Source organism: Saccopteryx bilineata, chromosome 3 (assembly GCF_036850765.1).
Source record: "Saccopteryx bilineata isolate mSacBil1 chromosome 3, mSacBil1_pri_phased_curated, whole genome shotgun sequence".
Lineage (NCBI taxonomy): Eukaryota > Metazoa > Chordata > Mammalia > Chiroptera > Emballonuridae > Saccopteryx > Saccopteryx bilineata.
Window position 1 is genome coordinate 1,819,488 of NC_089492.1, and position 24,784 is coordinate 1,844,271.

The following is a 24,784-nucleotide window of genomic DNA, read 5'->3' on the forward strand; positions in this document are numbered from 1 at the left end:
CCTCCTGCGGCCAAGGCGCGGGTGTGTGTGGACCTGGGTTGCTCTGCACCGTGGCTGTGCCTCGTGGGGACCAGCAGGCGTCACAGCCGCCTCCTGCGGCCAAGGCGCGGGTGTGTGTGGACCTGGGTTGCTCTGCACCGTGGCTGTGCCTCGTGGGGACCAGCGGGCGTCACAGCCGCCTCCTGCGGCCAAGGCGCGGGTGTGTGTGGACCTGGGTTGCTCTGCACCGTGGCTGTGCCTCGTGGGGACCAGCAGGCGTCACAGCCGCCTCCTGCGGCCAAGGCGCGGGTGTGTGTGGACCTGGGTTGCTCTGCACCGTGGCTGTGCCTCGTGGGGACCAGCGGGCGTCACAGCCGCCTCCCGCGGCCGGGGCGCGGGTGTGCGTGGACCTGGGTTGCTCTGCACTGTGGGCTGGCGTCCGTCGTGACGGGGTGGAGACAGGGTGGGGTGGGCATGCTGGGGGCTGAGAGGGGCTGGCGGTGGGTGATGCCAGTGTGACCTTGGTGCTCGGAACTGTCCCCAGTTCGCCCTGGCGTGTGGTGGGACCGCGGCACCATGTGTTTGCAGTCCCCTGTGCTGGGCTCAGCCAGGTCGCTGGGGAGGCCTGCTGCTCTGGTGGGCCTGGTGCCCCTCTCCTGGACATGGCTCCTGGGCTCCCCTTTGTTAGGACAGCCAACTGACAGGCCCCTTAGTGCCACCAGCTCCTTCTGGGAGTGGCCTGGCACAGGGTGACATCACGGTGGTTCATTGAATGACAGAGAGGGATGGGGCAGCGCTTCTCATGCACGGAGGTGGCTCTGAGGCTGGCGGGGGGCGGGCAGTGGTTGTAGAGATGGCTGCTGGTGCCCAGGCCCTGCCCGCTCCTCCCTCAGGGTCAGCATGGGCCTGGGGCTCAGGCAGGGCGGGCCTCAGGCCGAGGACAGTTGTGGATGCAGTGCAGGGGTGTCCAGGGTGTCCTTGTCCTGAGGCTGCCGAGGCCCTGTGGGGTGCGTCCTCACACTCTGTGCGTGTTGGGGGCAGTGGTGTGAAAAGGGTTCTCTTTGGCCCCTGGTGGCCTGGCTGCGTCTGGGTGCCCTGTGGACCCTCAGAGCAGAGGCCTTTTAGGGTAGCCCCCACTGAGCACGTCTGCGCCCAGACTGCGTCTGAGTGGAGGAGCCTGTGGCCCCGCAAGGCTGCCCTGGCTGACCCGGGACCCTCAAGACTGGGTGAAGGCAGTTGCTTAACGTTGATGAGGCACAAGACTGCTGCAGGTCCTGTGAGGGGGCCACATCCGTGTTGGCAGCCCCTAGGACTCAGAGGAGAAAGCTGGCCCCTCGGGGCCGCTTGTGGATGTCTGAGGGTGGAGCTGTGTCTGATACGTGCCACTGAGACCACCCACCGTGCTGATGTCTGAGGGTGGGGCTGTGTCTGATAGGTGCCACTGAGACCACCCACCGTGCTGATGTCTCTGAGGGTGGGGCTGTGTCTGATACTTGCCACTGAGACCACCCACCGTGCTGATGTCTGAGGGTGGGGCTGTGTCTGATAGGTGCCACTGAGACCACCCACTGTGCTGATGTCTGAGGATGAGGCTGTGTCTGATACTGCCATTGAGACCACCCACCGTGCTGATGTCTGAGGGTGGGGCTGTGTCTGATACTGCCATTGAGACCACCCACCGTGCTGATGTCTGAGGGTGGGGCTGTGTCTGATAGGTGCCACTGAGACCACCCACCGTGCTGATGTCTGAGGGTGGGGCTGTGTCTGATAGGTGCCACTGAGACCACCCACCGCGCAGCACTGGCCCGGCGGCCGGGATGCTCGTTCTCTGGTCAGGGCCCCATGCCTCGCCAGTGCGTGGAGTGTGTTCGCAGCCCCAGCCTGGTCCTCCCAGCAGCTCTGTAAGACACACAGGATGTGGCCCTGCCCCTTTGCAGAGGCCCAGCCAGCTGTGGAGGCTGCCCAGGGGGCAGAATCGTAGCAGCCTGGCTTGCACCCTTTCCTGAGTGGGCTGCCCGGCCCTGAGGGGCACCTCCAGACCTTCTGTCCTGGTGCCTCCGGCCAGCCAGTGCCTACGCCAGGCAGGCCACCCAGTGCCCCGGCTCTGTAGCCCCTGCTTCTCAGGAGGCCGGACTCCTTGCCTGGACCTCTGTGACCACAAAGGGGAGATGCTGTCCGCTCCCTCTTGCAGCCCCGGCCTCGGTCTCCTCTCAGTAACTGCTTCTGTTGTCTTGATTTGCAGATAGCATTGAAGCCAGTCTTGAGGCTGCGTCCTCGCACACAGAGGCCGCCAGCGAGCTCCTGGCTGGAGCCAGCCGGCACCAAGTAAGTCGGTGAGAGGGGACAGCCTGTGGCCCTCGGCCCCCTCCGTCCAGTCCTCCAAACGCCCAGGCCCTGACCTCGCCTGGGAAGGGCACACCCTCGGTCTTTTCTGAGCCCAGAAGGAGTGGCGTGGGGGAGGGGCGGGGCGGGGTGGCAGGTCTGCGCCTCCAGGGTGCTCGCACTACCTTCTCTCCTGTGCCCTGCTGAGGGCACCGGGTGCAGCAGAGCCAGAGCTGCGCTGCCAGGCCGGTCTTCCCCGGTGGGCGTGGGCGTGACTGTTCCCCTGGACCCGGCCACCCCTGTGCTGAGTGGCCCCTGCAGAAAGCCCTGGGCTCCCCCCTTGTTCTGGGTCTGTGGGCGTGTGCCACCGTCCTGGAGGGTGTGGGGCCTGGAGAGGGCCCTCCTGACCCTCTCAGTCACCTGCCACCTGGAGGCCTGTGTGGCTCAGCGTCTGCCCACGGGCTGGAGGCTGGGTGGGGCCCTCCGTGTGCCCAGCAGAACTTGGCTTAGGACAAGGCATCTGGCTGAGGGAACACGTACCAGGCATTTATTTGGTTGGGACCGGGCCTAGGGCGGCCTGGGGGGCAGGCTCCAGCCTCCTTGCTCACCTGCAGCCCCCAGCAAGTTTGCTGGGGGAGGGGGCTGGCAGCCACTCTCTGCGTCCCCACTCTGTCGCTCGTGGCCCTCTGCTCCTCGCTGGGCCCTGTGGAGCCCATCCTTTGAGGAGTGAGTGTCTTGGGAGTAGGGTGGGCTGGCCGTCAGGGGCAGGGACTGAAGGCCTAGGCTGGCCTGGGCGGGGGTAGCTTTCTGGGAGAGTGCTCGTGCTATCTGCAAGGTCAAGCCGGCATTGTCCTGGCAGAGGGGACAGTGTGCACAGAGGCCAAAGGAGAGGCTGCCGGGCCAAGCTCGGGACAGCGTGGGCGAGTGTGGACAGCTGTGTGGGGTCCGTGCCAGTGGGGTGGGGGGTGAGGTGGGCAGAGGACGCCTTCGCTCCCTGGGGGCTCTGGGCGGTCAGAGTGCTTGGACAGGGGTTTCTGGTCGCGGTGGTTGGGGAGAGGCTCGGGGTGATGCTGTGGACCCAGCAGGGGTGTGGGCGGAGCCGGGGGCGCCCTCCCTCCCCACGCCTCTCCTGCCTCCGGTAGCCCAGGTGGGGCAGGCCGTCCTCCACAGCCGGCGGGACAGGCGGCCGCAGGGTCTGGGCCTGTGCTCTGCAGGAGTGCGGAGTGTGAGGGTGGAGGCCACACCCACTGCCCGCCCCTCTTTTCTCTGTCAGTGGCCTTCAGACTCGGAGGTCGGGGGAGCGAGGGTCGGCCGCACACGTGGTGGGGAACACGTGCTGTGGAGGACTCGGCTGTACCAAGGTCTCGCCTTCAGGGTGGGCAGGGGCAGGGCTGGCGGTCGTGCCCACTGACGCCGGCTCGGGGCTCTCTGCCCCAGGCCACGCCCACTGCTTCTGTGCCTCGCGGGCAGCCAGGCCCTGCACCCAGATTTCTCCAGGCCTGGCCCTTGCAGGGCCTCTCAGAGCAGAAGGCACAGCTGCACCTGACGGGCAAGGCGGATGCGTTGGAGGCCCAGGGCCTGGCCCTCTCGTGGGAACTGTCCCGGCGGGCACTGCCAGGGCCCTGACCACTGGAACGCCTCATCTCAAGAAAGAAGCAGCGGGCCTCCAGGTCAGAGGGGTCGGCCGATCCCGGACTGTGGGAGGAGGACGGACAGCAGGTGCCTGGACCCTGGAGGGAAGACTGGACTGTCGATGCCTGGACTGTGGACGGAAGATGTGACAATGAGGAGGAAGAGCAGAAGGAGCAGGAGGAGGAGGAGGAGGAGGAAGAGGAGGAGGAAGAGGAGGAGGAGGAGGAGGCGGTGGCACGGACATCCACCTGTGTCTGTGGACACCTCAGACTCGACCCCCGTCCCTGACCTGGGGTGAGGCTGTCCAGTAGGAGCCCCTAGGCCATAGGTGAGGTGAGGGACCCTGACCCAGGAGGTGCAGCCACAGCCGTGTCCACGCGCTCCCATTCTACACGGCATGTCGGGAAGTAGCCAGCAGGACCGGACTCCACCCAGCCCTGGGTGTCGGCCCCTGGGGGTCCCCCGGGATGCTTGTTGGTACCCCCTCAGACAAGCTGAGGAGGTAGGGGCCCTGCCGCCAGGGTGTTTGCTCCTTTGCAGACGAGGGTTCCCGTGCTCCGTAGCCGCCGGGCGGGAGAGCGGGTGTGGAGCCCAGTCTGTGGGACTCTGTCCAGGGCTTCCTGCTGTCCGGCGGGGTGGCTCCTCTCTCACGTTCACCTCTCGTCCTGGGCCACCTGCACGTGGAGGGGTGGGTGCAGACAGATGGGTGCTGGGTGGGCGGATGGGAGTGTGAGTGGCGGGTGACGGCAGGGTGGATGGATGGTGAAGGGAAGCATGGGTCATTGGAAGAATGGGTGCCGTGAGGAAGGGTGGCTGAGAGGTGAATGGACGGATGGATGGACGGATGTGGAGGTGGCGGGCGGGTGGGTGGACGTGTGGGGACATGGCTGCCCCCAGGCCTGGGCTGGCCAGCTTTAGGTCTCCGTGTCCACATACTGGAGCGAGTTGTCACCTGCTGAGTCTGTCTGGGGAGGGCACCGTGAGACCAGCAGCAGGTGTGCCGAGGGCCTCGTGCAGGTGGCAGTGCCGGCCCCTCCTGCCCCGGGGCACCCAGCCCCAGGACTGAGGGCTCACGTGTCCCGTCTCCCTCTGCCAGCTGATGAGGAGGACGAGGCCCCCAGCTGCCCGTGGCTGCCCCTACGGACTCTGGATGGGCCTAGCCTGCCCGAACCGGACTCTGCGGATCTCCAAGGAGCCTTCCCGGTGCCCACCGCCTCGCTCTCCCCACAGGCCGCCCCTGCCCCTGCCGCAGCCACATTCCTGGGGGCCTCCTGGCCCTCTCCTCCCTCCTCTGCCACGCCCCCGCCCTCCGGGGGGCCCGTGGTGGCCGAAGCCTTGGAGTTTGAGCGGCGGCTGCTGGACTCCCATCGGCAGCAGGGCGCCCTGCTCTCCTCCTGGTCCCAGCAGAACCTGCTGCTGCAGCGGCTGGCCGAGCAGAGCCAGCAGCTGGCCGACGGCGTGGAGGCCCTCCACCGGACCCTGGGGCGGCTGGTGGGGGCGCACCCCGCCTCGGGAGCCCCGCCCGCAGTCCCCGACGGCCCCTCTGCCCAGGCGCCCCCCTCGGGCCCGGAGGTCTTCTCAGGGATGACCCTGAAGGTGGAGGAGGGGCTTTAGGGTCCAGTCCTCCTACGAGGCAGGGCCTCCATGGAGTGAGGACGGAGGACGTCACCTGCGGCTGCCCCACCGTCCCACCATTGTTGGGCCCGGGGGACGTGTGAGGCTTCAGAGAGCCGGTCGCCTGGCGGCCCAGCAGAGTTCTACACGGAGGGCAGGGTGCAGCCAGGGGGCCCTGGGGTGACCTGCAGCTCTGCAGCTCTCTGCAGGTGGCAGGAGGAAGCCGTGGTGCCTGCGGAGCTCCCAGAGCCCCTGGGGCCGGCCACAGGGAGGCCCCGGACGGCTGCGCGGCTCTTGGACGCCCCTCCTCCCTGGGCGCTGACGCCAGCCACCAGCCGGGATGCCCCTCCCGCTGCGCATCTGGTGTGATGTGTCCGCACGGGTTCCTGGTCCTGTATGGGCGGATTGCCGTTTTTGTATTTGTTGGGATTAAAAACAAATTTTTTTTTCTTATTTAAGCATAAAATAATCAAAAAAGATGGTGCTGGTGACAGTGATGCTGACAAGGAGGTGGAGACTGGCTCTGTGTCCCGGCTGCGCCTCTGCTTCCACGGGCCTCACGCCCTTCCATCCTGGTCCCTCTGCCCGCGTGCGGGCCCTGGCGCTGGCCCCTGCCCCTGCCCGGACCTGGCACAGGCGCAGCCCCGAAGCCCGGGCGGCTGCTGGGGGCCGGCAGGAGGGCAGACAGCCCTGCCCCTGGGGCCTGCGGGGCCTGGGCCTCCTGCTCTCCTCCAGCCTGTGGCCTCCTCCTCCTGATCCCTGTGGGTAGAAGCCTTTTCCAGGCCGGAGGCCGGCGTGCCTGCCCAGAGCCCCCGGGACACCCAGCACCCGGCAGCCAGGACAGCGCGGTGGGGCTGTTTTGCTGTGAGCCCAGCCGGTCATCCAGCTGCTCTGGCCGTGTGGCTGACCCCAGACCTTGCCATCCGCTCTGCGTGGGGCCTTCGTGTAGACGGCCCCTCCTGGGAGCTTCCTCCCCCTGCCAAGTCTGCACCTGTCTCAGGCCACCTCCCGGCGTCTGTGTAGACCAGGGGTCCCCAAACTTTTTACACAGGGGGCCAGTTCACTGTCCCTCAGACCATTGGAGGGCCGGACTATAAAGAAAACTATGAACAAATCCCTATGCACACTGCACATATCTTATTTTAAAGTAAAAAAACAAAACGGGAACAAATACAATATTTAAAATGAACAAGTAAATTTAAATCAACAAACTGACCAATATTTCAATGGGAATTATGCTCCTCTCACTGACCACCAATGAAAGAGGTGCCCCTTCCAGAAGTGCCGCAGGGGCCAGATAAACAGCCTCAGGGTGCTGCATGTGGCCCGCAGGCCGTAGTTTGGGGGCCCCTGGTGTAGACCTTGCTCCCAGTGAAGGGGTGGGCACTTCTTGTCTGCTACCAGGGGGTCCACCCTGGGCGGCATTCTCTGTTGGCAGTGAATGGTGCCTCCGGTCCCGGCTAATCCTCCATCCCTGCGCTGGTCCCAACTGAGCCCTGACCCTGGTCAATCCCATAATGCCTATCGGCTGCGTCCTCTGCCCCGCGCTGTGGTGAGTGCCAAGGACACAGCAGCGACCGAGGCTGATGACCCCGCCCTCTGAAGCTCCTGTCTGCTGCAGAAGCCGGCACTGAGCCAGTACAGCCGTGCTCGGTGGGGTTCTGTGCGCCAGTTCAGACTGGTCTGAGCTGTGTTTGATGGCGTGTTTTACAGAGGGTAGGCTTTGTGGCTCTCACACAGAAACTCGGGGGGTGGTCCAGAGCTGCTGTGCAGCTGCGTTGTCCTCAGAGACCCAGGCAGCCTGCGCCCCGCTCCAGCACGCCGCCCGGCCCAGCATGGCCACGGGGCTCCACCACTGCAGACCTGCTCCCAGCAGCAGGAGGGCGGGGAGGGCTGAGGGGGACTCACCCGCTCCCTTGAGGGGCGCCTCTGCTGGCGTCTCCTTCCCCTGGTGGAAAGGGAGGTGCCCACACAAAGGTGCAGGTGCGGTAGGAGCTGGGAAGTACCTTTTATCACTTCAGCCAGGAGGGAGGGGCTGTTAGGAAGGGCGCTGAGCCGGCACCGACAGCACTGTTGTGGGGGACGCCTGGCTGTGGGGGCAGGGCGGCACGTCCTGGTCTGTCCGTCCCCACAGCCTGGCTGCCCTTTGCCCTTTGCTCTCTGCCCTCTGCCCTCTGAGGCCGGAGCCCAGTGCCGCCAGATGCTGAGGCTCTGCAGTGACTGGGAGGGGTGCCTCTGTGTGGGGTTGTGGTCCGGGGTGCAGCAAGGAGCTCAGGCTGCAGGTAGCGGGAGCAGAGGCCCTGCCTGGCCTCCAGGGAGGGGCGTTCATGCGCTCAAGGGACCCAAGGTTGATCCAGGGGTGCCACACCCACACCTGGGGCTCTGGCAGCTCCTCTTGGGAGGGGAGAGTGGGGGTGGCCTGGAGATCCTTCAGGGCTGAGGTTGTGGTCTTGACATAGCCCGGAGCTGGTCAGAGTCGAGCTTTTGAGGGAGCATGTGTGGTGCTGGCCTCTGGGGAGACGGTCGGGGATCCAGCTGGGGTCCGTCCGGCGGCCAGCTGAGCCTGCACTCCGCACTCTCGAGCAGTGGGAGGGACGGGCCTGGGAGGGTGTGGGGGGCGGGGCTCAGCCCACACCAGCAGCGATGGAAATAGACAACGGTGAAGTCCTGTCTACAGAGGGGCCAGAGAAGAACCGTCAGCCTGGAACTGCCTGCCCAGGACTGAAGTGCAGAGACTGCTGTACACGAGAAGTCTTTGAGGGCTTGTCCCAAGTGGCGCGTGCGGAAGGGTCTTTGGAGAGTGGACTTCGGGATGGAGGAGGAGCACGCCGATCTCGAGGCAGACCCGCAGTGCCAGGCCCGCGGTGCAGGCCGCGCCATAACGGCTGTGTGAGGCAGTCACCCCATCTTACGAATAATAACAATGAATACAGTGTCTCCTTTATGGGGCAAAGTTTCCGGAAGGACAGAACCGCTGGATGATGATCATATTTTATCTGGGAAGACTTGCCGAAGTATTCCGAGTGGTGTTATCTGTGGGGAAGCTAAGTATTAAATTTAACATCTGTCAACGCCTATGCATGGCAAAGACTCGGGGGCTCCTTCATCAAAATTAAAAACCTGATACTCCGCAGAAGGCCCTATTAAGGGGAGGAAAACACAGCTTCTTCCTGGAGGAACATGTTTGCGATGACATACGTGACAGAGGACGTGTATCCTGAATATGTAAAGAGCTCTGCTGAATTCAACAGTAAGAAAACAATTCAGTTAGAAAATGGGCAAAGATTTGAGCCGATACTTCACCCAAGAAGATCTGTGGCTAGCAGACAAGCACCTGGAAAGGTGGTCAACACCAGCACCCATTAGAGACACCCACAGTAAATGAGATAGTAAGTAAGAAAAGCAAGGGACAGAGAACCCGGACCATTCCCACGTTGTCTGCAGTGCTCCTCAACCATCGCGTGTGCCTGGCATTTAGCCTGTAGACGTGAAGAAACCCGTACACAAGTGTTTGTTGCTTCTTTATTTGTGGTAAGCTTCAAATTGGAAATAACCCAGGGGTCCCTCCGCAGGTAAACGATTGAGCTGTGGAGCATTCGTTACGATGGAGTACTACTCGGCAGGGAAGATGGATGGGCCACCCGGCGGGCTCGGGCAGGGCATTTCTCTGAGTGCCAAAGCCAGTCTCAAAGGTCCCAGCTGTGTGACTCCCTGTGTAGAACATTCTCAAAGTGGCGAAGTTGTGGGGATGGAAATGGGTCGGGTCTGGAGATGGGGTGGGTGGGTGGGTGCACCTTGAGCGCCCCCTTGTGGTGTAGCAATCCGCATCCGCTCATGGTGGTGGTTTCAGGAATCTAAGTGATAAAATCTCATAGAACTAGGCACACAGACAAACCAGTTTTGTTTTGTTTCTTTAAATTAAAAAAACATAAAATTTAAGGCAAGGATAACTTCTAACAGCGGTGTTAGAGTGTATAACTTTCAAACCAGTAAAAATGAAATAGGAATACAATTAAACAAAAATCCTTATTGAATAAAAAAAGAACATTGGGGGGGGGGAGAAGCAGAAATAATACCCAAGAAAAAGAGGACAAATAGGAAACAGGATACAAGATTTTGGAACCACCCAGGTCCAGTTTGCTTCAGGAAAAGATCGCAAGAGCCCCTGGGACCTGGAGGGTGAGTGGGTGAAAAGAAACAAAGTATCTTTTTGGAAGAAACTAAGTATCTCTGTGTGTTTACAAGACATGCACTAAAACCTAAAAAAGTAGCAGTGGTGAGAGGGGAGTCCAAAGAAAGATGAAGTCAGTCAGAAGCTTTGTCAAAGAAAGCTGGTGGTAGCACCAACTTGGCAAAATGGACTTGAACACGAAGGCGAGTGTACGTCATATGAAGACAGAAGTAGAATTACTCCGTAGCGCTTCAGCTCATCAGGAGGGTGGACAGCTCTCCGCTTGTCTCTGCACCTAATAAAAGAGCTCAAATCAAACAAGTAACGGCAACCACTTCCCTCCTACAGGGGGAACCCATCCTGAGAGCAGAAGCACACAGACAAGAAATTAGAGTTCAGTAGCAATTAGCACTTGACTTACAGACCCTGCACAAACAGTACACATTCTCTGGTACGCCTGGATGCTTACACATTTTTAAAAAGTATTTTTTCCTTTCAATTACAGTTGGCATACAATATTATTTTAGTTTCAGGTGTGCCACATAGCGGTTAGACGTTTGTATAGCTTACGAAGTGGTTCCCTCCATCAGCCGAGTGTCCGTCTGACCGCCTTCTTAAGTATTACAGATGATTGCCCATACTCCTTGTGCTGTGCTTGACATCCTTGGGCCTTTCCCCTACCAATTCGTACTTCTTAATCCCTTCCCCTTTTCCACTCCCGCCCCCCGACATCTGGCACCATCAGATTGTTCTGTGTGTCTGTGAGTCTGTCTGAATCTGGCACCATCAGATTGTTCTGTGTGTCTGTGAGTCTGTCTGAATCTGGCACCATCAGATTGTTCCCTGTGTCTGTGAGTCTGTCTGAATCTGGCACCATCAGATTGTTCCCTGTGTCTGTGAGTCTGTCTGAATCTGGCACCATCAGATTGTTCTGTGTGTCTGTGAGTCTGTCTGAATCTGGCACCATCAGATTGTTCCCTGTGTCTGTGAGTCTGTCTGAATCTGGCACCATCAGATTGTTCTCTGTGTCTGTGAGTCTGTCTGAATCTGGCACCATCAGATTGTTCTGTGTGTCTGTGAGTCTGTCTGAATCTGGCACCATCAGATTGTTCCCTGTGTCTGTGAGTCTGTCTGAATCTGGCACCATCAGATTGTTCCCTGTGTCTGTGAGTTTGTCTGAATCTGGCACCATCAGATTGTTCTGTGTGTCTGTGAGTCTGTCTGAATCTGGCCCCATCAGATTGTTCTGTGTGTCTGTGAGTCTGTCTGAATCTGGCACCATCAGATTGTTCTGTGTGTCTGTGAGTCTGTCTGAATCTGGCCCCATCAGATTGTTCTGTGTGTCTGTGAGTCTGTCTGAATCTGGCACCATCAGATTGTTCTGTGTGTCTGTGAGTCTGTCTGAATCTGGCCCCATCAGATTGTTCCCTGTGTCTGTGAGTCTGTCTGAATCTGGCACCATCAGATTGTTCTGTGTGTCTGTGAGTCTGTCTGAATCTGGCACCATCAGATTGTTCCCTGTGTCTGTGAGTCTGTCTGAATCTGGCCCCATCAGATTGTTCTGTGTGTCTGTGAGTCTGTCTGAATCTGGCCCCATCAGATTGTCCTCTTTGTCTGTGAGTCTGTGTCTGAATCTGGCACCATCAGATTGTTCTGTGTGTCTGTGAGTCTGTCTGAATCTGGCCCCATCAGATTGTTCCCTGTGTCTGTGAGTCTGTCTGAATCTGGCCCCATCAGATTGTCCTCTGTGTCTGTGATTCTGTCTGAATCTGGCACCATCAGATTGTTCTCTGTGTCTGTGAGTCTGTCTGAATCTGGCACCATCAGATTGTTCTGTGTGTCTGTGAGTCTGTCTGAATCTGGCACCATCAGATTGTTCTGTGTGTCTGTGAGTCTGTCTGAATCTGGCACCATCAGATTGTTCTGTGTGTCTGTGAGTCTGTCTGAATCTGGCACCATCAGATTGTCCTCTTTGTGAGTCTGTCTGAATCTGGCACCATCAGATTGTTCCCTGTGTCTGTGAGTCTGTCTGAATCTGGCCCCATCAGATTGTTCTGTGTGTCTGTGAGTCTGTCTGAATCTGGCCCCATCAGATTGTCCTGTGTGTCTGTGAGTCTGTCTGAATCTGGCACCATCAGATTGTTCTGTGTGTCTGTGAGTCTGTCTGAATCTGGCACCATCAGATTGTCCTGTGTGTCTGTGAGTCTGTCTGAATCTGGCACCATCAGATTGTTCTGTGTGTCTGTGAGTCTGTCTGAATCTGGCACCATCAGATTGTTCTGTGTGTCTGTGAGTCTGTCTGAATCTGGCCCCATCAGATTGTCCTGTGTGTCTGTGAGTCTGTCTGAATCTGGCACCATCAGATTGTTCTGTGTGTCTGTGAGTCTGTCTGAATCTGGCACCATCAGATTGTTCTGTGTGTCTGTGAGTCTGTTTCTGAATCTGGCACCATCAGATTGTCCTCTGTGTCTGTGAGTCTGTCTGAATCTGGCACCATCAGATTGTTCTGTGTGTCTGTGAGTCTGTCTGAATCTGGCACCCTCAGATTGTCCTCTGTGTCTGTGAGTCTGTCTGAATCTGGCACCATCAGATTGTTCCCTGTGTCTGTGAGTCTGTCTGAATCTGGCACCATCAGATTGTTCCCTGTGTCTGTGAGTCTGTCTGAATCTGGCACCATCAGATTGTCCTCTGTGTCTGTGAGTCTGTCTGAATCTGGCACCATCAGATTGTCCTCTGTGTCTGTGAGTCTGTCTGAATCTGGCACCATCAGATTGTTCTCTGTGTCTCTGAGTGTGTTTCTGTTTTGTTTGTTTGCCTATTTTGTGTTTTAGATTCTACAGATCGGTGAAGTTATCTGGGATTTTCTTTTCTGTCTGACTTACTGTACTCAGCCTAACGCCCTCTGGGTCCTCCCTTGTTGTTGCAGATGGCAAGATTTCATTCTCCATTTTTTATTTTTCTTTCACGGCTGAATAATAGTCTGTTGTGTCAATGTACACAGCGTCTTTATCCAGTTGCTTGCTGACGGGCACTTAGGTTGCTTCCGTATCTTGGCTGTTGTGAATAATGCAGCAATGAGCATAGGGGTACACGTGTCTTTCTGAGTTAGCATTTTGGGGTTCTTCGGATAAATGTCCAGAAGTGGAACCACTGGGTCCTTCTCTCTCTGGTCGTAGCCTTTGTTTTAAAGTCTCTTTTGTCTGACATAAGTATTGCTGCCCCAGCTTTTAAAAAATTGTCACTTTCATGAAATATCTTTTTCCATCCCTTTTCTTTCTGTGTCTGTGTCTCTTGTCTGAAGTGGGTCTCTTGTAGACAGCATGTTTTCTTACCCATTCAGCCACCCTGTGTCTTTTGATTGGAGTACTTAATTCATTTACATTTAAAGTAACTGTTTAGTATGTGGTTACTGCCATTTTATTCATTTTTTAGTTTTTTTCTTGTTCTTTAACATTTTTTGTAATACTGGTTTGGTAGCGACGAACTCCTTTAGTTTTTTCTTGTCTGGGATGGACATTTACAAATTTTGTCTGCAAATTAGGTCATAAACCCAGTGTCAGCAAACTTCAAAGAATCAGTCGTGCAGGAAACGCTGCCGTTATCAGGAACTGTGATTAGAAAACTGTGATCATTTGATATCAGTAGCAAACACATAAAAGTTCCTTGTCTGTTTGGACGTTCAAGAACAGTTCTAAATAATTCTGAGGTCGCAGAAGAAATGGCCATGTATGAAAGACAGATGTGACCAGTCACGCACATGCCACACACCCACAGCTGCGGGGCCCTCAGAGGAGAGCAGAGCCTTACGCGCTTGTAGGGGAAGAGGAGGAGGGCTGGACACCCATGCTTTGCGATATCCAAGAGGCAAAACATGAGTAAGGACCACAGAGTCAGCCCGGAGGACGCAGCAAGGAGAGGACGGGAGAAGCTGAACCACGAGGGGCCCAGCAGCGCTGTCTCCACGAAGCCGAGGGCTGCGTCTTGGGAGAGACCGTGAAACAGACCAAGCCCCCGAGGTTTGATCCGGAACGGAAAAGAGCAGAAACTCCAAAATCCCTAAGAGAATTCCATAAACAGTTTTAAGCCAACAGATTTGGAAACTTAGGAAAGAAAATGGACCGATTTCCTAGCAAAGTGCCACTCGTGGGCGCGGACGATACTGACAAGTGCGTGCCCGCCGTCAGGGATTGAGTCGGTGGGAAGAGATCTTTCCGAGTGGAAACACTAGACTAGAGGGTTTGATGCCTGACCTGTGGTGGCGCAGTGGATAAAGCGTCGACCTGGAACGCTGAGGTCGCCGGTTCAAAACCCTGGGCTTGCCTGGTCAAGGCACATATGGGAGTTGATGCTCCTCCCTCCCCCTTCTCTCTCTCTCTCTCTCTCTCTCTCTCTCATTCTCTCTCCTCTCTAAAAATTAATAAAAAGTAAAAAAAAAAAAAAAAGAGTTTAGAGGGTTTGAGAGCAGACTTCCCCAGAGAACAGAGGAGGAGGGAAATCCCGGAGTGCCTGCTTCTGAGTAAAGCAGATGCCACGTGGGAAGGGAACATTACAGGCCGTCATCTCATTACCTCAGGTGTGTAACGCTAAATAAAGTATCAGGGAACTGCTGTGTCGTGGGACCGGCCTCTTTGGAACTCGTGGTCAGCAGGAAGGCTGAAAAGCACTGATTGAGGGGAGGACTGACCCCTCCCCCGGCCCCCGTGGGCTGCTGCCGGGGCGACCGGGATGCCGGGATGGCGTTGACCGGGGGCAGCTGGCTCCGCCGGCCGGGCCCAGGCCCTTTCCGTGTGGTAAGCATTTGGTCATGGCGGCGTTCTGTTCCCAGGACCGTATAGTTGCGGTCAGCTGGCGGCCGAAGGCTGGAGTGCCCTTCCTGGCTGGCCTTTGCTGGTGTCCACTGCTGTCCGTCTCCCTCCCCACCCTCCCGTCCATCCTGCTGCTTACCGTGTCCGGCCTGCTGGTCACGTCTGGGTCTTTGCTGAACGACATGCTCGTCAGAGGGGAGTGCTGACCTTTCTCTCTGCCGCCCGCTGACACTCCCCGTGAGGACGTGTCCTCCCGGGCTCTGCCTGTGTCTCCTGAGCAGGACACAAGCCCCAGGAAGCAGGGCTCTGGCTGCCCCTGCCTGGCCAGCTGCTCACTGTGCAGAGGGCGCTCAGTAGCTGCGTGCCTCGTGGTGTGTGTGTCCTGTGCTTCCGCCGGGAGCCGCTGAGGGCCGACCCCCCATGCATCCAGGCTTGGGCCCGGTCCACGCACGGGCTGAGATCAGGAGACTCAGAAGCAGAGGCCTTCAGTGGGGCGGGGCTGGGGCCCGTGGGCCGTGGGGCTGGGGGCAGAGGGTGGCCTAAGCCGCTTGGCTTCTGAGCGAACCCAGGTCCAGCGGAGGGCGAGACCCCGCCTGGCTGCCCGCCTGGCGCTGAGTCGTGCCTGCAGGGAGCTGAGGGGGCACGGGTCCCCAGCGTGGAGGGAAAGCAGAGGTGAGTGGGGAGACAGATGGGAGGCCAGGCCTGCTTGGGTGCATAGAGACCTCAGACGAGACCCCACTCGGCCTGCTGGGTACTCGGACCGCGAGGCGCAGGGCTGTCTGGCAGGAACGACTGTGTCCATGCAGCAGGCGTGGAGGTCACAGCGCACGAGGGATCGCGGTTCTGTCCCTAACTGCTCAGCATAGCCAGGGCTCTGCCCTTTTCTGCTTGGGGGGCTCTTCCTGACAAAGCCCCCTCCTGATGAGGCCCCCGCACCCCCCGATTCCCTCCAACAGCTCAGGTGGGCCTGCATTCGAGGCCACGTGGCCACAGCCCGGGTTCATTGTGACTTTGGGGGTGGCCCCCTGTCTGCGTCTGCTGGACTGCACCCGTGATGTGGGGGGCGTGGGGCGACATGCCTGCTGTCTGTGCTGGTGCTGACTCAGGCCTGGGCGTGCTGAGCCTTCAGGCCATGGGTCCTGGGGCTATGCTTGCGCTCGGGCGGCTCTGGGTGGCTCTGGGCGGCCCTGGGCGGCTCTGGGTGGCGCAGGCGACACAGAGCCCTGACCCCTGCAGCTCCTGCCCAGGCTGAGCGAGGATGGGCCCTCGGCCTCTCCCAGGTGGGGGCCCTGTTGCCCTTCCTTTATCCGTGAGGTGTCTGTGCAGAAGGATAAGGGGGCCTGCCCTCGGGAGTATCCCTGGAGCCCCCTGTGCTGGCCCCTCACCTGGGTGCATCCTCACGCACACGGCGCCCACCTCCAGTGCTGGGAGGGCCAGCACAGACGGCCGGGCTGTGGCTGGGGGTGGCTTGGGTTGCCGAGACATTCCTGTTTCATAGACCACGGCGGGGGGTGTCCTTGCGGCTCAGGAGAAACTGCCACAGAGCGTGGCTAATTAAACCCCAGCACTGGGCCAGCCCAGGGTGGAGGATAAGTCAACATGGCCTGGTTTGACTGGAGAGGTCTCTGGAGGAGGGGGGAGCGGGTGGCCCAGAACTGGCCTTGGGGGATCATTTGTGTGTGTGTGTGTGTGACAGAGACAGAGACAGAGAGAGGGACAGATAGGGACAGACAGAATGGGAGAGATGAGAAGCACCAATTCTTGGTTGCGGCTCCTTAGTTATTCATTGATTGCTTTCTCATATGTGCCTTGACCAGGGGTGGGGAGGGCTACAGCAGACCGAGTGACCCCTTGCTCAAGCCAGGGACTTTGGGCTCAAGCTGGTGAGCTTTGTTCAAACTGGTGAGCTTTGCTCAAACCAGATGAGCCCGTGCTCAAGCCAGTGACCTTGGATTTTCGAGCCTGGGTCCTCCACATCCCAGTCCGACGCTCTATCCACTGTGCCACCGCCTGGTCAGGCAGTGGAATCATCTTAAAATGAGAAGTGCCCGGCCTCTGAGGGTGGGGTGACCGTTGGTGCCTGTGTACACAGCAGCCTCTAGGTGGGGAGTCTGTCACCCACTGCACAGAGGGGACTCTGGGGCTGGAGAGGCTTGTCCAAGATATGGACATGCAGTGAGCACCTGCTCACAACCGGGGGCAGTGTGGGCGCATGCGGTGATGGTGAACTTGTGCAAGCATATGTGTGCACGAGTGTTATGTGTGTATGTTGTGTGTACACATGTGTGAGCGTGTGGGCCTGACCCCTCCCTCACCTTGGGGCCGTGTTGGGAACACAGTAGCTCACTTTCTGGATGGGGGCTTCTCCGGGTGGCTGGGTCTTCAGGAAGCAGGTGAGGGCTAGAGGGGTGTGGGGGGCTGAGTCTTCAGGAAGCAGGTGAGGGCTAGAAGGGGTGTGGGGGGCTGGGTCTTCAGGAAGCAGGTGAGGGCTAGAAGGGGTGTGGGGCTGGGTCTTCAGGAAGCAGGTGAGGGCTAGAAGGGGTGTGGGGCTGGGTCTTCAGGAAGCAGGTGAGGGCTAGAGGGGTGTGGGGGGCTGAGTCTTCAGGAAGCAGGTGAGGGCTAGAGGGGTGTGGGTGGCTGAGTCTTCAGGAAGCAGGTGAGGGCTAGAAGGGGTGTGGGGGGCTGAGTCTTCAGGAAGCAGGTGAGGGCTAGAAGGGTGTGGGGGGCTGGGTCTTCAGGAAGCAGGTGAGGGCTAGAAGGGGTGTGGGGGGCTGAGTCTTCAGGAAGCAGGTGAGGGCTAGAAGGGGTGTGGGGGGCTGGGTCTTCAGGAAGCAGGTGAGGGATAGAGGGGTGTGGGGGGCTGAGTCTTCAGGAAGCAGGTGAGGGCTAGAGGGGTGTGGGGGGCTGAGTCTTCAGGAAGCAGGTGAGGGCTAGAAGGGGTGTGGGGGGCTGAGTCTTCAGGAAGCAGGTGAGGGCTAGAAGGGTGTGGGGGGCTGGGTCTTCAGGAAGCAGGTGAGGGCTAGAAGGGTGTGGGCGGCTGGGTCTTCAGGAAGCAGGTGAGGGCTAGAAGGGGTGTGGGGCTGGGTCTTCAGGAAGCAGGTGAGGGCTAGAAGGGTGTGGGCGGCTGAGTCTTCAGGAAGCAGGTGAGGGCTAGAAGGGGTGTGGGGCTGGGTCTTCAGGAAGCAGGTGAGGGCTAGAAAGGGTGTGGGGGGCTGGGTCTTCAGGAAGCAGGTGAGGGCTAGAAGGGTGTGGGCGGCTGAGTCTTCAGGAAGCAGGTGAGGGCTAGAAGGGTGTGGGGGGCTGGGTCTTCAGGAAGCAGGTGAGGGCTAGAAAGGGTGTGGGGGGCTGGGTCTTCAGGAAGCAGGTGAGGGCTAGAAGGGGTGTGGGGCTGGGTCTTCAGGAAGCAGGTGAGGGCTAGAAAGGGTGTGGGGGGCTGGGTCTTCAGGAAGCAGGTGAGGGCTAGAAAGGGTGTGGGGGGCTGGGTCTTCAGGAAGCAGGTGAGGGCTAGAAAGGGTGTGGGGGGCTGGGTCTTCAGGAAGCAGGTGAGGGCTAGAGGGGTGTGGGGGGCTGAGTCTTCAGGAAGCAGGTGAGGGCTAGAAGGGGTGTGGGGGGCTGGGTCTTCAGGAAGCAGGTGAGGGCTAGAAGGGTTGTGGGGGGCTGGGTCTTCAGGAAGCAGGTGAGGGATAGAAAGGGTGTGGGGGGCTGAGTCTTCAGGAAGCAGGTGAGGGCTAGAGGGGTGTGGGGGCTGAGTCTTCAGGAAGCAGGTGAGGGCTAGAGGGGTGTGGGGGGCTGAGTCTTCAGGAAGCAGGTGAGGGCTAGAGGGGTGTGGGGGGCTGAGTCTTTAGGAAGCAGGTGAGGGCTAGAGGGGTGTGGGGGGCTGAGTCTTCAGGAAGCAGGTGAGGGCTAGAGGGGTGTGGGGGGCTGAGTCTTCCAGAAGCAGGTGAGGGATAGAGGGGTGGGGGGCTGGGTCTTTAGGAAGCAGGTGAGGGCTAGAAGGGGTGTGGGGGGCTGGGTCTTCAGGAAGCAGGTGAGGGATAGAGGGGTGGGGGGCTGGGTCTTCAGGAAGCAGGTGAGGGCTAGAAGGGGTGTGGGGGGCTGGGTCTTCAGGAAGCAGGTGAGGGCTAGAAGAGGTGTGGGGCTGGGTCGGGGGCAGAGGAGCAGCAGCACCCCAGGACAAGGCCTCCAGCCCCTTGGGAGGAGGAAGGGGTGTCTGGCCATCCCTCACCATCGCCCAGGCTGCTGTCCCAGGGTGGATCTTCAGAAAGGCCCAGGCTCTGTTTGGAAGATTGGTGCCTGCAGATGTCAGCCTCGGGGCACCCCCTTCTAGCCAGGCTCTTTCCTGGGCTGCAGGCCTCTGTCCCAGACCAGGCTCGGGACCTCGTACCACAGGGGAGCTGTCCAGCACTCCCGGGCCTGGTCGTGGTCTGCAGCCTGGAGGTGGGGCGGGGGCTCCCGTTGCATAGTGGCTGGGAGGAGGGACCACCCAGAGGCTCACCGGCTGGCCCAGGGGTCCCCAAACTTTTTACACAGGCGGCCAGTTCACTGTCCCTCAGACCGTTGGAGGGCCGGACTATAAAAAAAAACTATGAACAAATCCCTATGCACACTGCACACAAAACGGAAACAAATATAATATTTAAAATAAAGAACAAGTAAATTTAATTCAACAAACTGACCAGTATTTCAATGAGAACTATGCTCCTTTCACTGACCACCAATGAAAGAGGTGCCCCTTCCGGAACTGCGGCGGGGGCCGGATAAATGGCCTCAGGGGGCCGCATGCTGCCTGCGGGCTGTAGTTTGGGGACCCCTGGCGCTGGCTGGTTGTGGGCAGCTGCTAGCCTGCTTCTGGGGGCAGCGCAGGGCACCCACCTGCCCCAGGCATTGAGACTCACCCTGTGAGCTGTGTAGTATGCCCTGGGCCCCCAGGGGGCTGCCCCAGCTCTGCCTGCCTGCCGGAGAGGTGTGGGGGCTGGGCTGGGCTGGGCTGGGCTGGAGAAGCACCTCCTTCAGAGAGAGGTGACGAGGGGACACCGCCCCACGGCGGGGTGACTAGGGGACGGGTGTGTGCGTGGGAAGGTCCCTTTCAAGGCAGGAACAATGCAGTTTCAAAGTGGTGGGGAATCGGGGCTTGGTTTCAGCAGCTGTATGCAAATGGCATGCTAATGAGACCATGTCCTTCCCGTTCTGAGAAGCAGTGTTCTGGAGGCCCAGCCAGCGTCTTGTCCTCGTCACAGCAGGCGTCCCTCCCTCAGCCGCTGTGCTGAGCTGGACAGAAGAGCAGGGCCTCCGAGTCGGAGGGCCCGGGTTCTGGTCCCGGTTCTGCCGGTGACGACATGGGCGAGACATTGAGCACAGGGCTTCGTCTCTCTGATCCGATTTCCCCCTGGACGTGGGCGTGGTCCAGCAGGCTCAGACGCGGGCACCACCCCTTGGCAGCGCTGAGGTGGGGCCTTGGCAGCGCTGGCCTTGAACCCAGGCCCGCCTGCTCTGTGGGGAAGGAGGGGGCGTGGGTGCAGGGGCCCCTTCTTGCCCTGAACCCTCACCGCCAGCACCACCTCGACCCCCAGTTTCCATCTCTACATGAAGAGAGGAGGCCCAGAGAGGCTCGGGGACGTGCCTGCATCACACAGCCAGTCGGGGGGGGGGCACAGTGGGGTGGAGCCCCCATACCTGCTGGGTCTCCAGCTCCCAGCCCGCCTCCCCCTCCCCTCTGTGGCCCACACGTTATTAATCCTCCCTCAGGAGACGAAACAGTGTGCCTGTTTACCTCTTGACAGCAGAAAAGAAAAACAACAAAATTAAGCCAAACAAACCGCCCAGACATCAAACAAGCTCTCTCTCAAAGAGCGTGCTCTGCAGACAGAAGGTGGTGGGTGGCGGGCGGCGGTGCCCGGCCCGGAGGAGGTACGGTGGATGTGAGCAGCCCCTCTAATGAGCCGCGGGCCTGGCTCCTGGGCTGAGTCTCCGCGGGGCCTGATCGATGCCTCCAGAGGTGGGCGCAGCAGCGCCAGTGGAGACGGACAGGTGTGCGCCCTAATTGAGGGAACTATTGCCTCATTCTCGGGCGCACGGGGACATGGACGGGAGGGTGCGAGCGGGAGAACCCACTCAGCCACCTCTCAACATCCTCGTCGCTCAGAGTCCCTCCTTGTCCTGATTGTCATTGTGGGGGACTTGGCTTCTCCTTCCGAGCCCCAGCTGCAGGGCATACCTGCCTGTCCGAGAAGCACTGAGCATCGTGTTTGGATGTGGTTGGTCCCAGTGAAGGGGGGCGGGTCTGGCTGCAGGTGGAGGTGGGAAGTCTGGATTGCATTCCAGTCGACTTGCCCCGACCTGTCCCTCGACTTGCTGTGATCCTGGGCCTCAGCCCCGCCATCGTTTAAACGGGCACCCGGCTCCACCGATGGGTTCCCGGCCTGCGCGTCAGCACCACGGACAGCGCCGCAGGGGCGTCCCTCTCCAGGAGGGAGGCAGGCCACTGACCCGTCCTTCAGGCCTCTGTGCCCTCCTTAGCTGGACACAGACTCCAGGCCTAGGAAGTGGTGGCTGACCCTGGTCACTGCGCGGGGCAGGGAACAGAGGGACAGTCACGGAGGATGGTTTCTGTGCGGGACCGTCTGCCCGTCTGTCACCATAGCCCCTGAGGTGCGCACACACAGGCGGCGGTGACCGTCCCGTGGCCTCTGCAGCGTGGTTTCGCCGCCCTCACGCACGTGCGAGTCCCCGGCCATGTCGCCTTCCTGCTCTCCAGCCCCTCCCCCACACACCTCGCCGCTGCTGCAGGAACAGGGAACGAGGGCTCATTAGGGACTGTCAACAAGACAGATGGGGAGGTTCTGAAGGAAAAACAAAAGCAAAGAGGACGCGTGTGATCTGGGATCGTTCACCTGTCCCGGACGCCGTCGCCAGAAAGCCAGGCGCCCGCCACGCTCACGCGCCCGGGACTCTTAACGGCCGTTTCCTCCGGCCCAGCCTGGCCTGTGTCTGGGGAGGGCGCACGCCACTCGCAGCCTCAGCGCCACGAGGGGCACTACCTCCCTCTCGGGAAGGGAGGCTCACGACAGCGCCATTTTTAGCCTGGTGAAGAGCTCCCGCATGCCCCCCGGAATTTGCATTTTCCCCTCAAAATGCTCTTGCTGCTGGCAGGAGAAGGGATGCGGAGTCGGGGAGACACGCGGCTGTAAGCGTGAGAGGGTGCCGTGTGCGTCTTGGTACCGCGAGGCCTGCGCACTGGTGACTCGCGGCCCCTCCTCCGCCCGGCCGGCCTCGCATGGGAGTGGCCGCCAGGGCCTTGCCGTCTGCTGGAGGAAGGGAGCGAGGGGCCCCAGAGGCCCCCAGGGCTGCCGAGCGCCACGCCGCAGACCAGCGGTGGACTGGAGCGTCCCCCCGGTTACGCCGAGGTCCTCACAGCCCCCCTGTCACCGTCAGCTCACGCTGTTTGGCTGCGGTCACAAATGACCCGAGTCTAAGGTTGGCTTTCGCTTGTCACCTGTCCATCGCGCGTTGGATGGAGGCGGTGCTTCGGCTCTGGGGCCCAGACCAAACAGGGAGGCCCCTTTTCCAACACCGCCCGGCTCTCGGCGGACACCAGAGGGGTGGGAAAATCTCACGAGGGCTTTGAAAGTGTCTGCTTGGGAGTTACAGGGACACTTCTGCTCCCAAGGCAGTCACTGTCCTGTGGGGGTGGGGGGCGTCCAAATCGCTCCCCTATCTCCCAGCATGCCCCTCGCCCCCCCCTCACTCCCATTGTCCCCCTCCCTGGCCTCTGTCTAGGCCTTGCCTCTCTCGGGTTCTGGGAAGTTGCTGCCCTGCTCCTCCATTCCCTGGGGTTCGCTGAGGGGCTTGGTCCCCGTTCCTAGAAGCAGCCTGCTCCAGGGTCAGGGCTGGGCCCCAGCCTTCCCCCAGACCCTGCAGGTTTGGATCTTCACTGCCCCAGCCCCCCGCCTGCTGGGCCTGCCCTCCCAGCGGCCCCGTCCACCCCCAGAGAAGAGACCCCCTGGCTCACAGGAGACTGCCCCCTGCGTGCGGCCCGGGGTTCCCTCCCGTCCCTGAGCTTTGGCGAGCCCACCGGGGCTGCCTTCCCCAGCGCTGCAGCCTCCCTGCCTTCCCCTCCCCACCCCACCGTCCTGTCCTCCTCGGGAGCCGCTCCTGACCCCTGCAGGTCTCAGCGCCTCTGGTCTGCATGGGGCCTTGGCCTCCAGCCTCCCTCCAGGCTCGCGGTGACTCAGTGAGATGACGTCCCCTGTCGAAGACGAGGCCGAGGCTAATGGACTTTTCCCAGGTTACTCTGGAAGGAGCCCGGCTGCTTGACCCCAGCTCAGATCCAGGCAGCCTTTCTCTGAGGACAGGGAGACCAGACTGGGCAGGGAGAGGGGGAAGGGAGGGGTCGCATGCCCGGTGGGCAATGGGCAAAGCTTTGGGAGGTGGCTCTTGACTCCTGCTCTGGGGACGGCTGGCTGGGGCAGGGGACTCTCTGTGGACAGGCGTGGCCTGGGGGACCCAGCATCTGGAGCAACCCAAGAGGGAGGACCTGACCTGAGTTGGAGAAGGTCCCTGGACGGTCATCACAGCGGGAAGCTTGTGAGGGCCTGTGGTGGGGAGCCCAGTCTCGAGGGACAGGGACGGGCCCCAGGTGGCCTCGGCACGGGTGCTGGGGACTGGAACCTGGGCGTGGGGCCGGGCCACATTGGGATGCCGTACTCTAATGCTGGACTCGGTAGTGCCGCTCACTGGATGGAAAGAGCTGGGGCGTTGTTAGCATGTGGGGACCCCCGATCGGTGGGGTTCCAGGGTCGTGCCGTGGTGCTTAAAGGACGTGTGTCTGCAGGGCTCCTGCTCCAACTGTCATTTTTATGATCTCTCACTGATACATTATTCGATCCTCACACAAGGTTGTACGTGCCCGTGTTTGTCTCACAAAGTGCGGTGATGTGATGAACTCCCGCTAGCCACTGCTGACCCAACACCAGAACCGATGTTCTCAGCACCGATGATCTGTGTGGGGGCTCAGGCCGACCACCTGCCTCCACCCCAGTGGGGAGGCTTTCCTAAATCTCCTGTCTACAGGTCACCTTCCTTATGAAGTTAAAGACAGCTTGGTGTTGTTTATACAGACCCTGTGGGTAAAACGTGTTGATTGCTAAACAATATATTGTTAGTTTTGCTTTTGTTTTAGTGCCATGAGATTGAGCCACCCTGTTTGCATTCTTCCGAGACTCCCTTCTGATCTTCCCCCTTCTTTCCAAGGCTCACGTGTGCTCGTGCAGAGCTGTGACTCAGGGTCTCACGATGCCTTCTCCCAGCCGGCACAGAGAGCTTCTCTGCTTGTTGCTGCCAGATAGCACTGCTCCGGGCTCCGTCTGCCGCGGGCTCCGTCTGCCGCGGGCACCGACCGCCGTGGGCTCCGTCCGCCGTGGGCTCCGTCTGCCGCGGGCTCCGTCTGCCGCGGGCACCGACTGCCGCGGGCTCCGTCTGCCGCGGGCTCCGTCTGCCGCGGGCACCGACTGCCGTGGGCACCGACTGCCACGGGCTCCGTCTGCCACGGGCTCCGTCTGCCGCGGGCACCGACTGCCGTGGGCACCGACTGCCGTGGGCACCGACTGCCGTGGGCTCCGTCTGCCGTGGGCACCGACTGCCGTGGGCACCGTCTGCCGCGGGCTCCGTCTGCCGTGGGCTCCGTCTGCCGTGGGCACCGACTGCCGTGGGCTCCGTCTGTCATGGGCACCGTCTGCTGTGGGTACTGTCTTCCATGGGCTCTGGCTTCATGGGCTTCATCTGCTGTGGGCACCGTCTGCCGTGGGCTGTCTGCCGTGGGCACTGTCTGCCGTGGGCACTGTCTTTTGTGGGCTCTATGTGGTCAACTTCATCAAATGACAGTGAATTGATTCCTAAAGGGGCTGTGAGTTCTCACCTGCGACACTGGAGTGCATTTCCCGGTTTACTAACAAGGTGGGAATCTTGCAGATGTATATATGGGTTCCCTTTGCTCTGAAAAGTATGTTCATGCCTTTCACCCACTTTAAAAATTGAACTGTCTGCTTATTCTGTTCTGATGGTTGGTAGAACGCGTGTGCGTACACACTCACACTCACACACACATGCGAGTGTCTTTTCTCATGTAGATGTGGACCCTTGGCTGGTGTTCAGGGGTTGCAGACATTGCCCGCCTGGGCTCTCCCTGAGACCTCCCTCAGGGTCATCTCCGATGACCGGGGACTTGATGTGAACCGTGAGCTCCCCACATCCCTCTCCGGAAGGA

General features: G+C 60.1%; 1 protein-coding gene across 11 annotated transcripts in view; it reads left to right on the forward strand.

Moving 5' to 3' along the window:
- The window catches only part of TSNARE1 (t-SNARE domain containing 1), a 121,959-nt gene that overhangs the window by 78,724 nt on the left and 18,451 nt on the right, over window positions 1–24,784 (forward strand). For 5 of the 11 annotated variants that reach the window (XM_066265563.1, XM_066265567.1, XM_066265560.1 and 2 more), the window contains 2 exons: window positions 2,222–2,304; window positions 5,030–5,956. The exons of 1 other annotated variant lie outside the window; for it this stretch is intronic. In XM_066265563.1, coding sequence (XP_066121660.1) covers window positions 2,222–2,304; window positions 5,030–5,521 — 575 coding nt within the window. In that variant the 3' untranslated portion in view covers window positions 5,522–5,956. Of the gene's footprint in view, window positions 1–2,221; window positions 2,305–5,029; window positions 5,957–24,784 lie in introns of those variants that run through there. 5 more of the 11 variants (XM_066265564.1, XM_066265569.1, XM_066265570.1 and 2 more) reach the window with 2 other exon arrangements.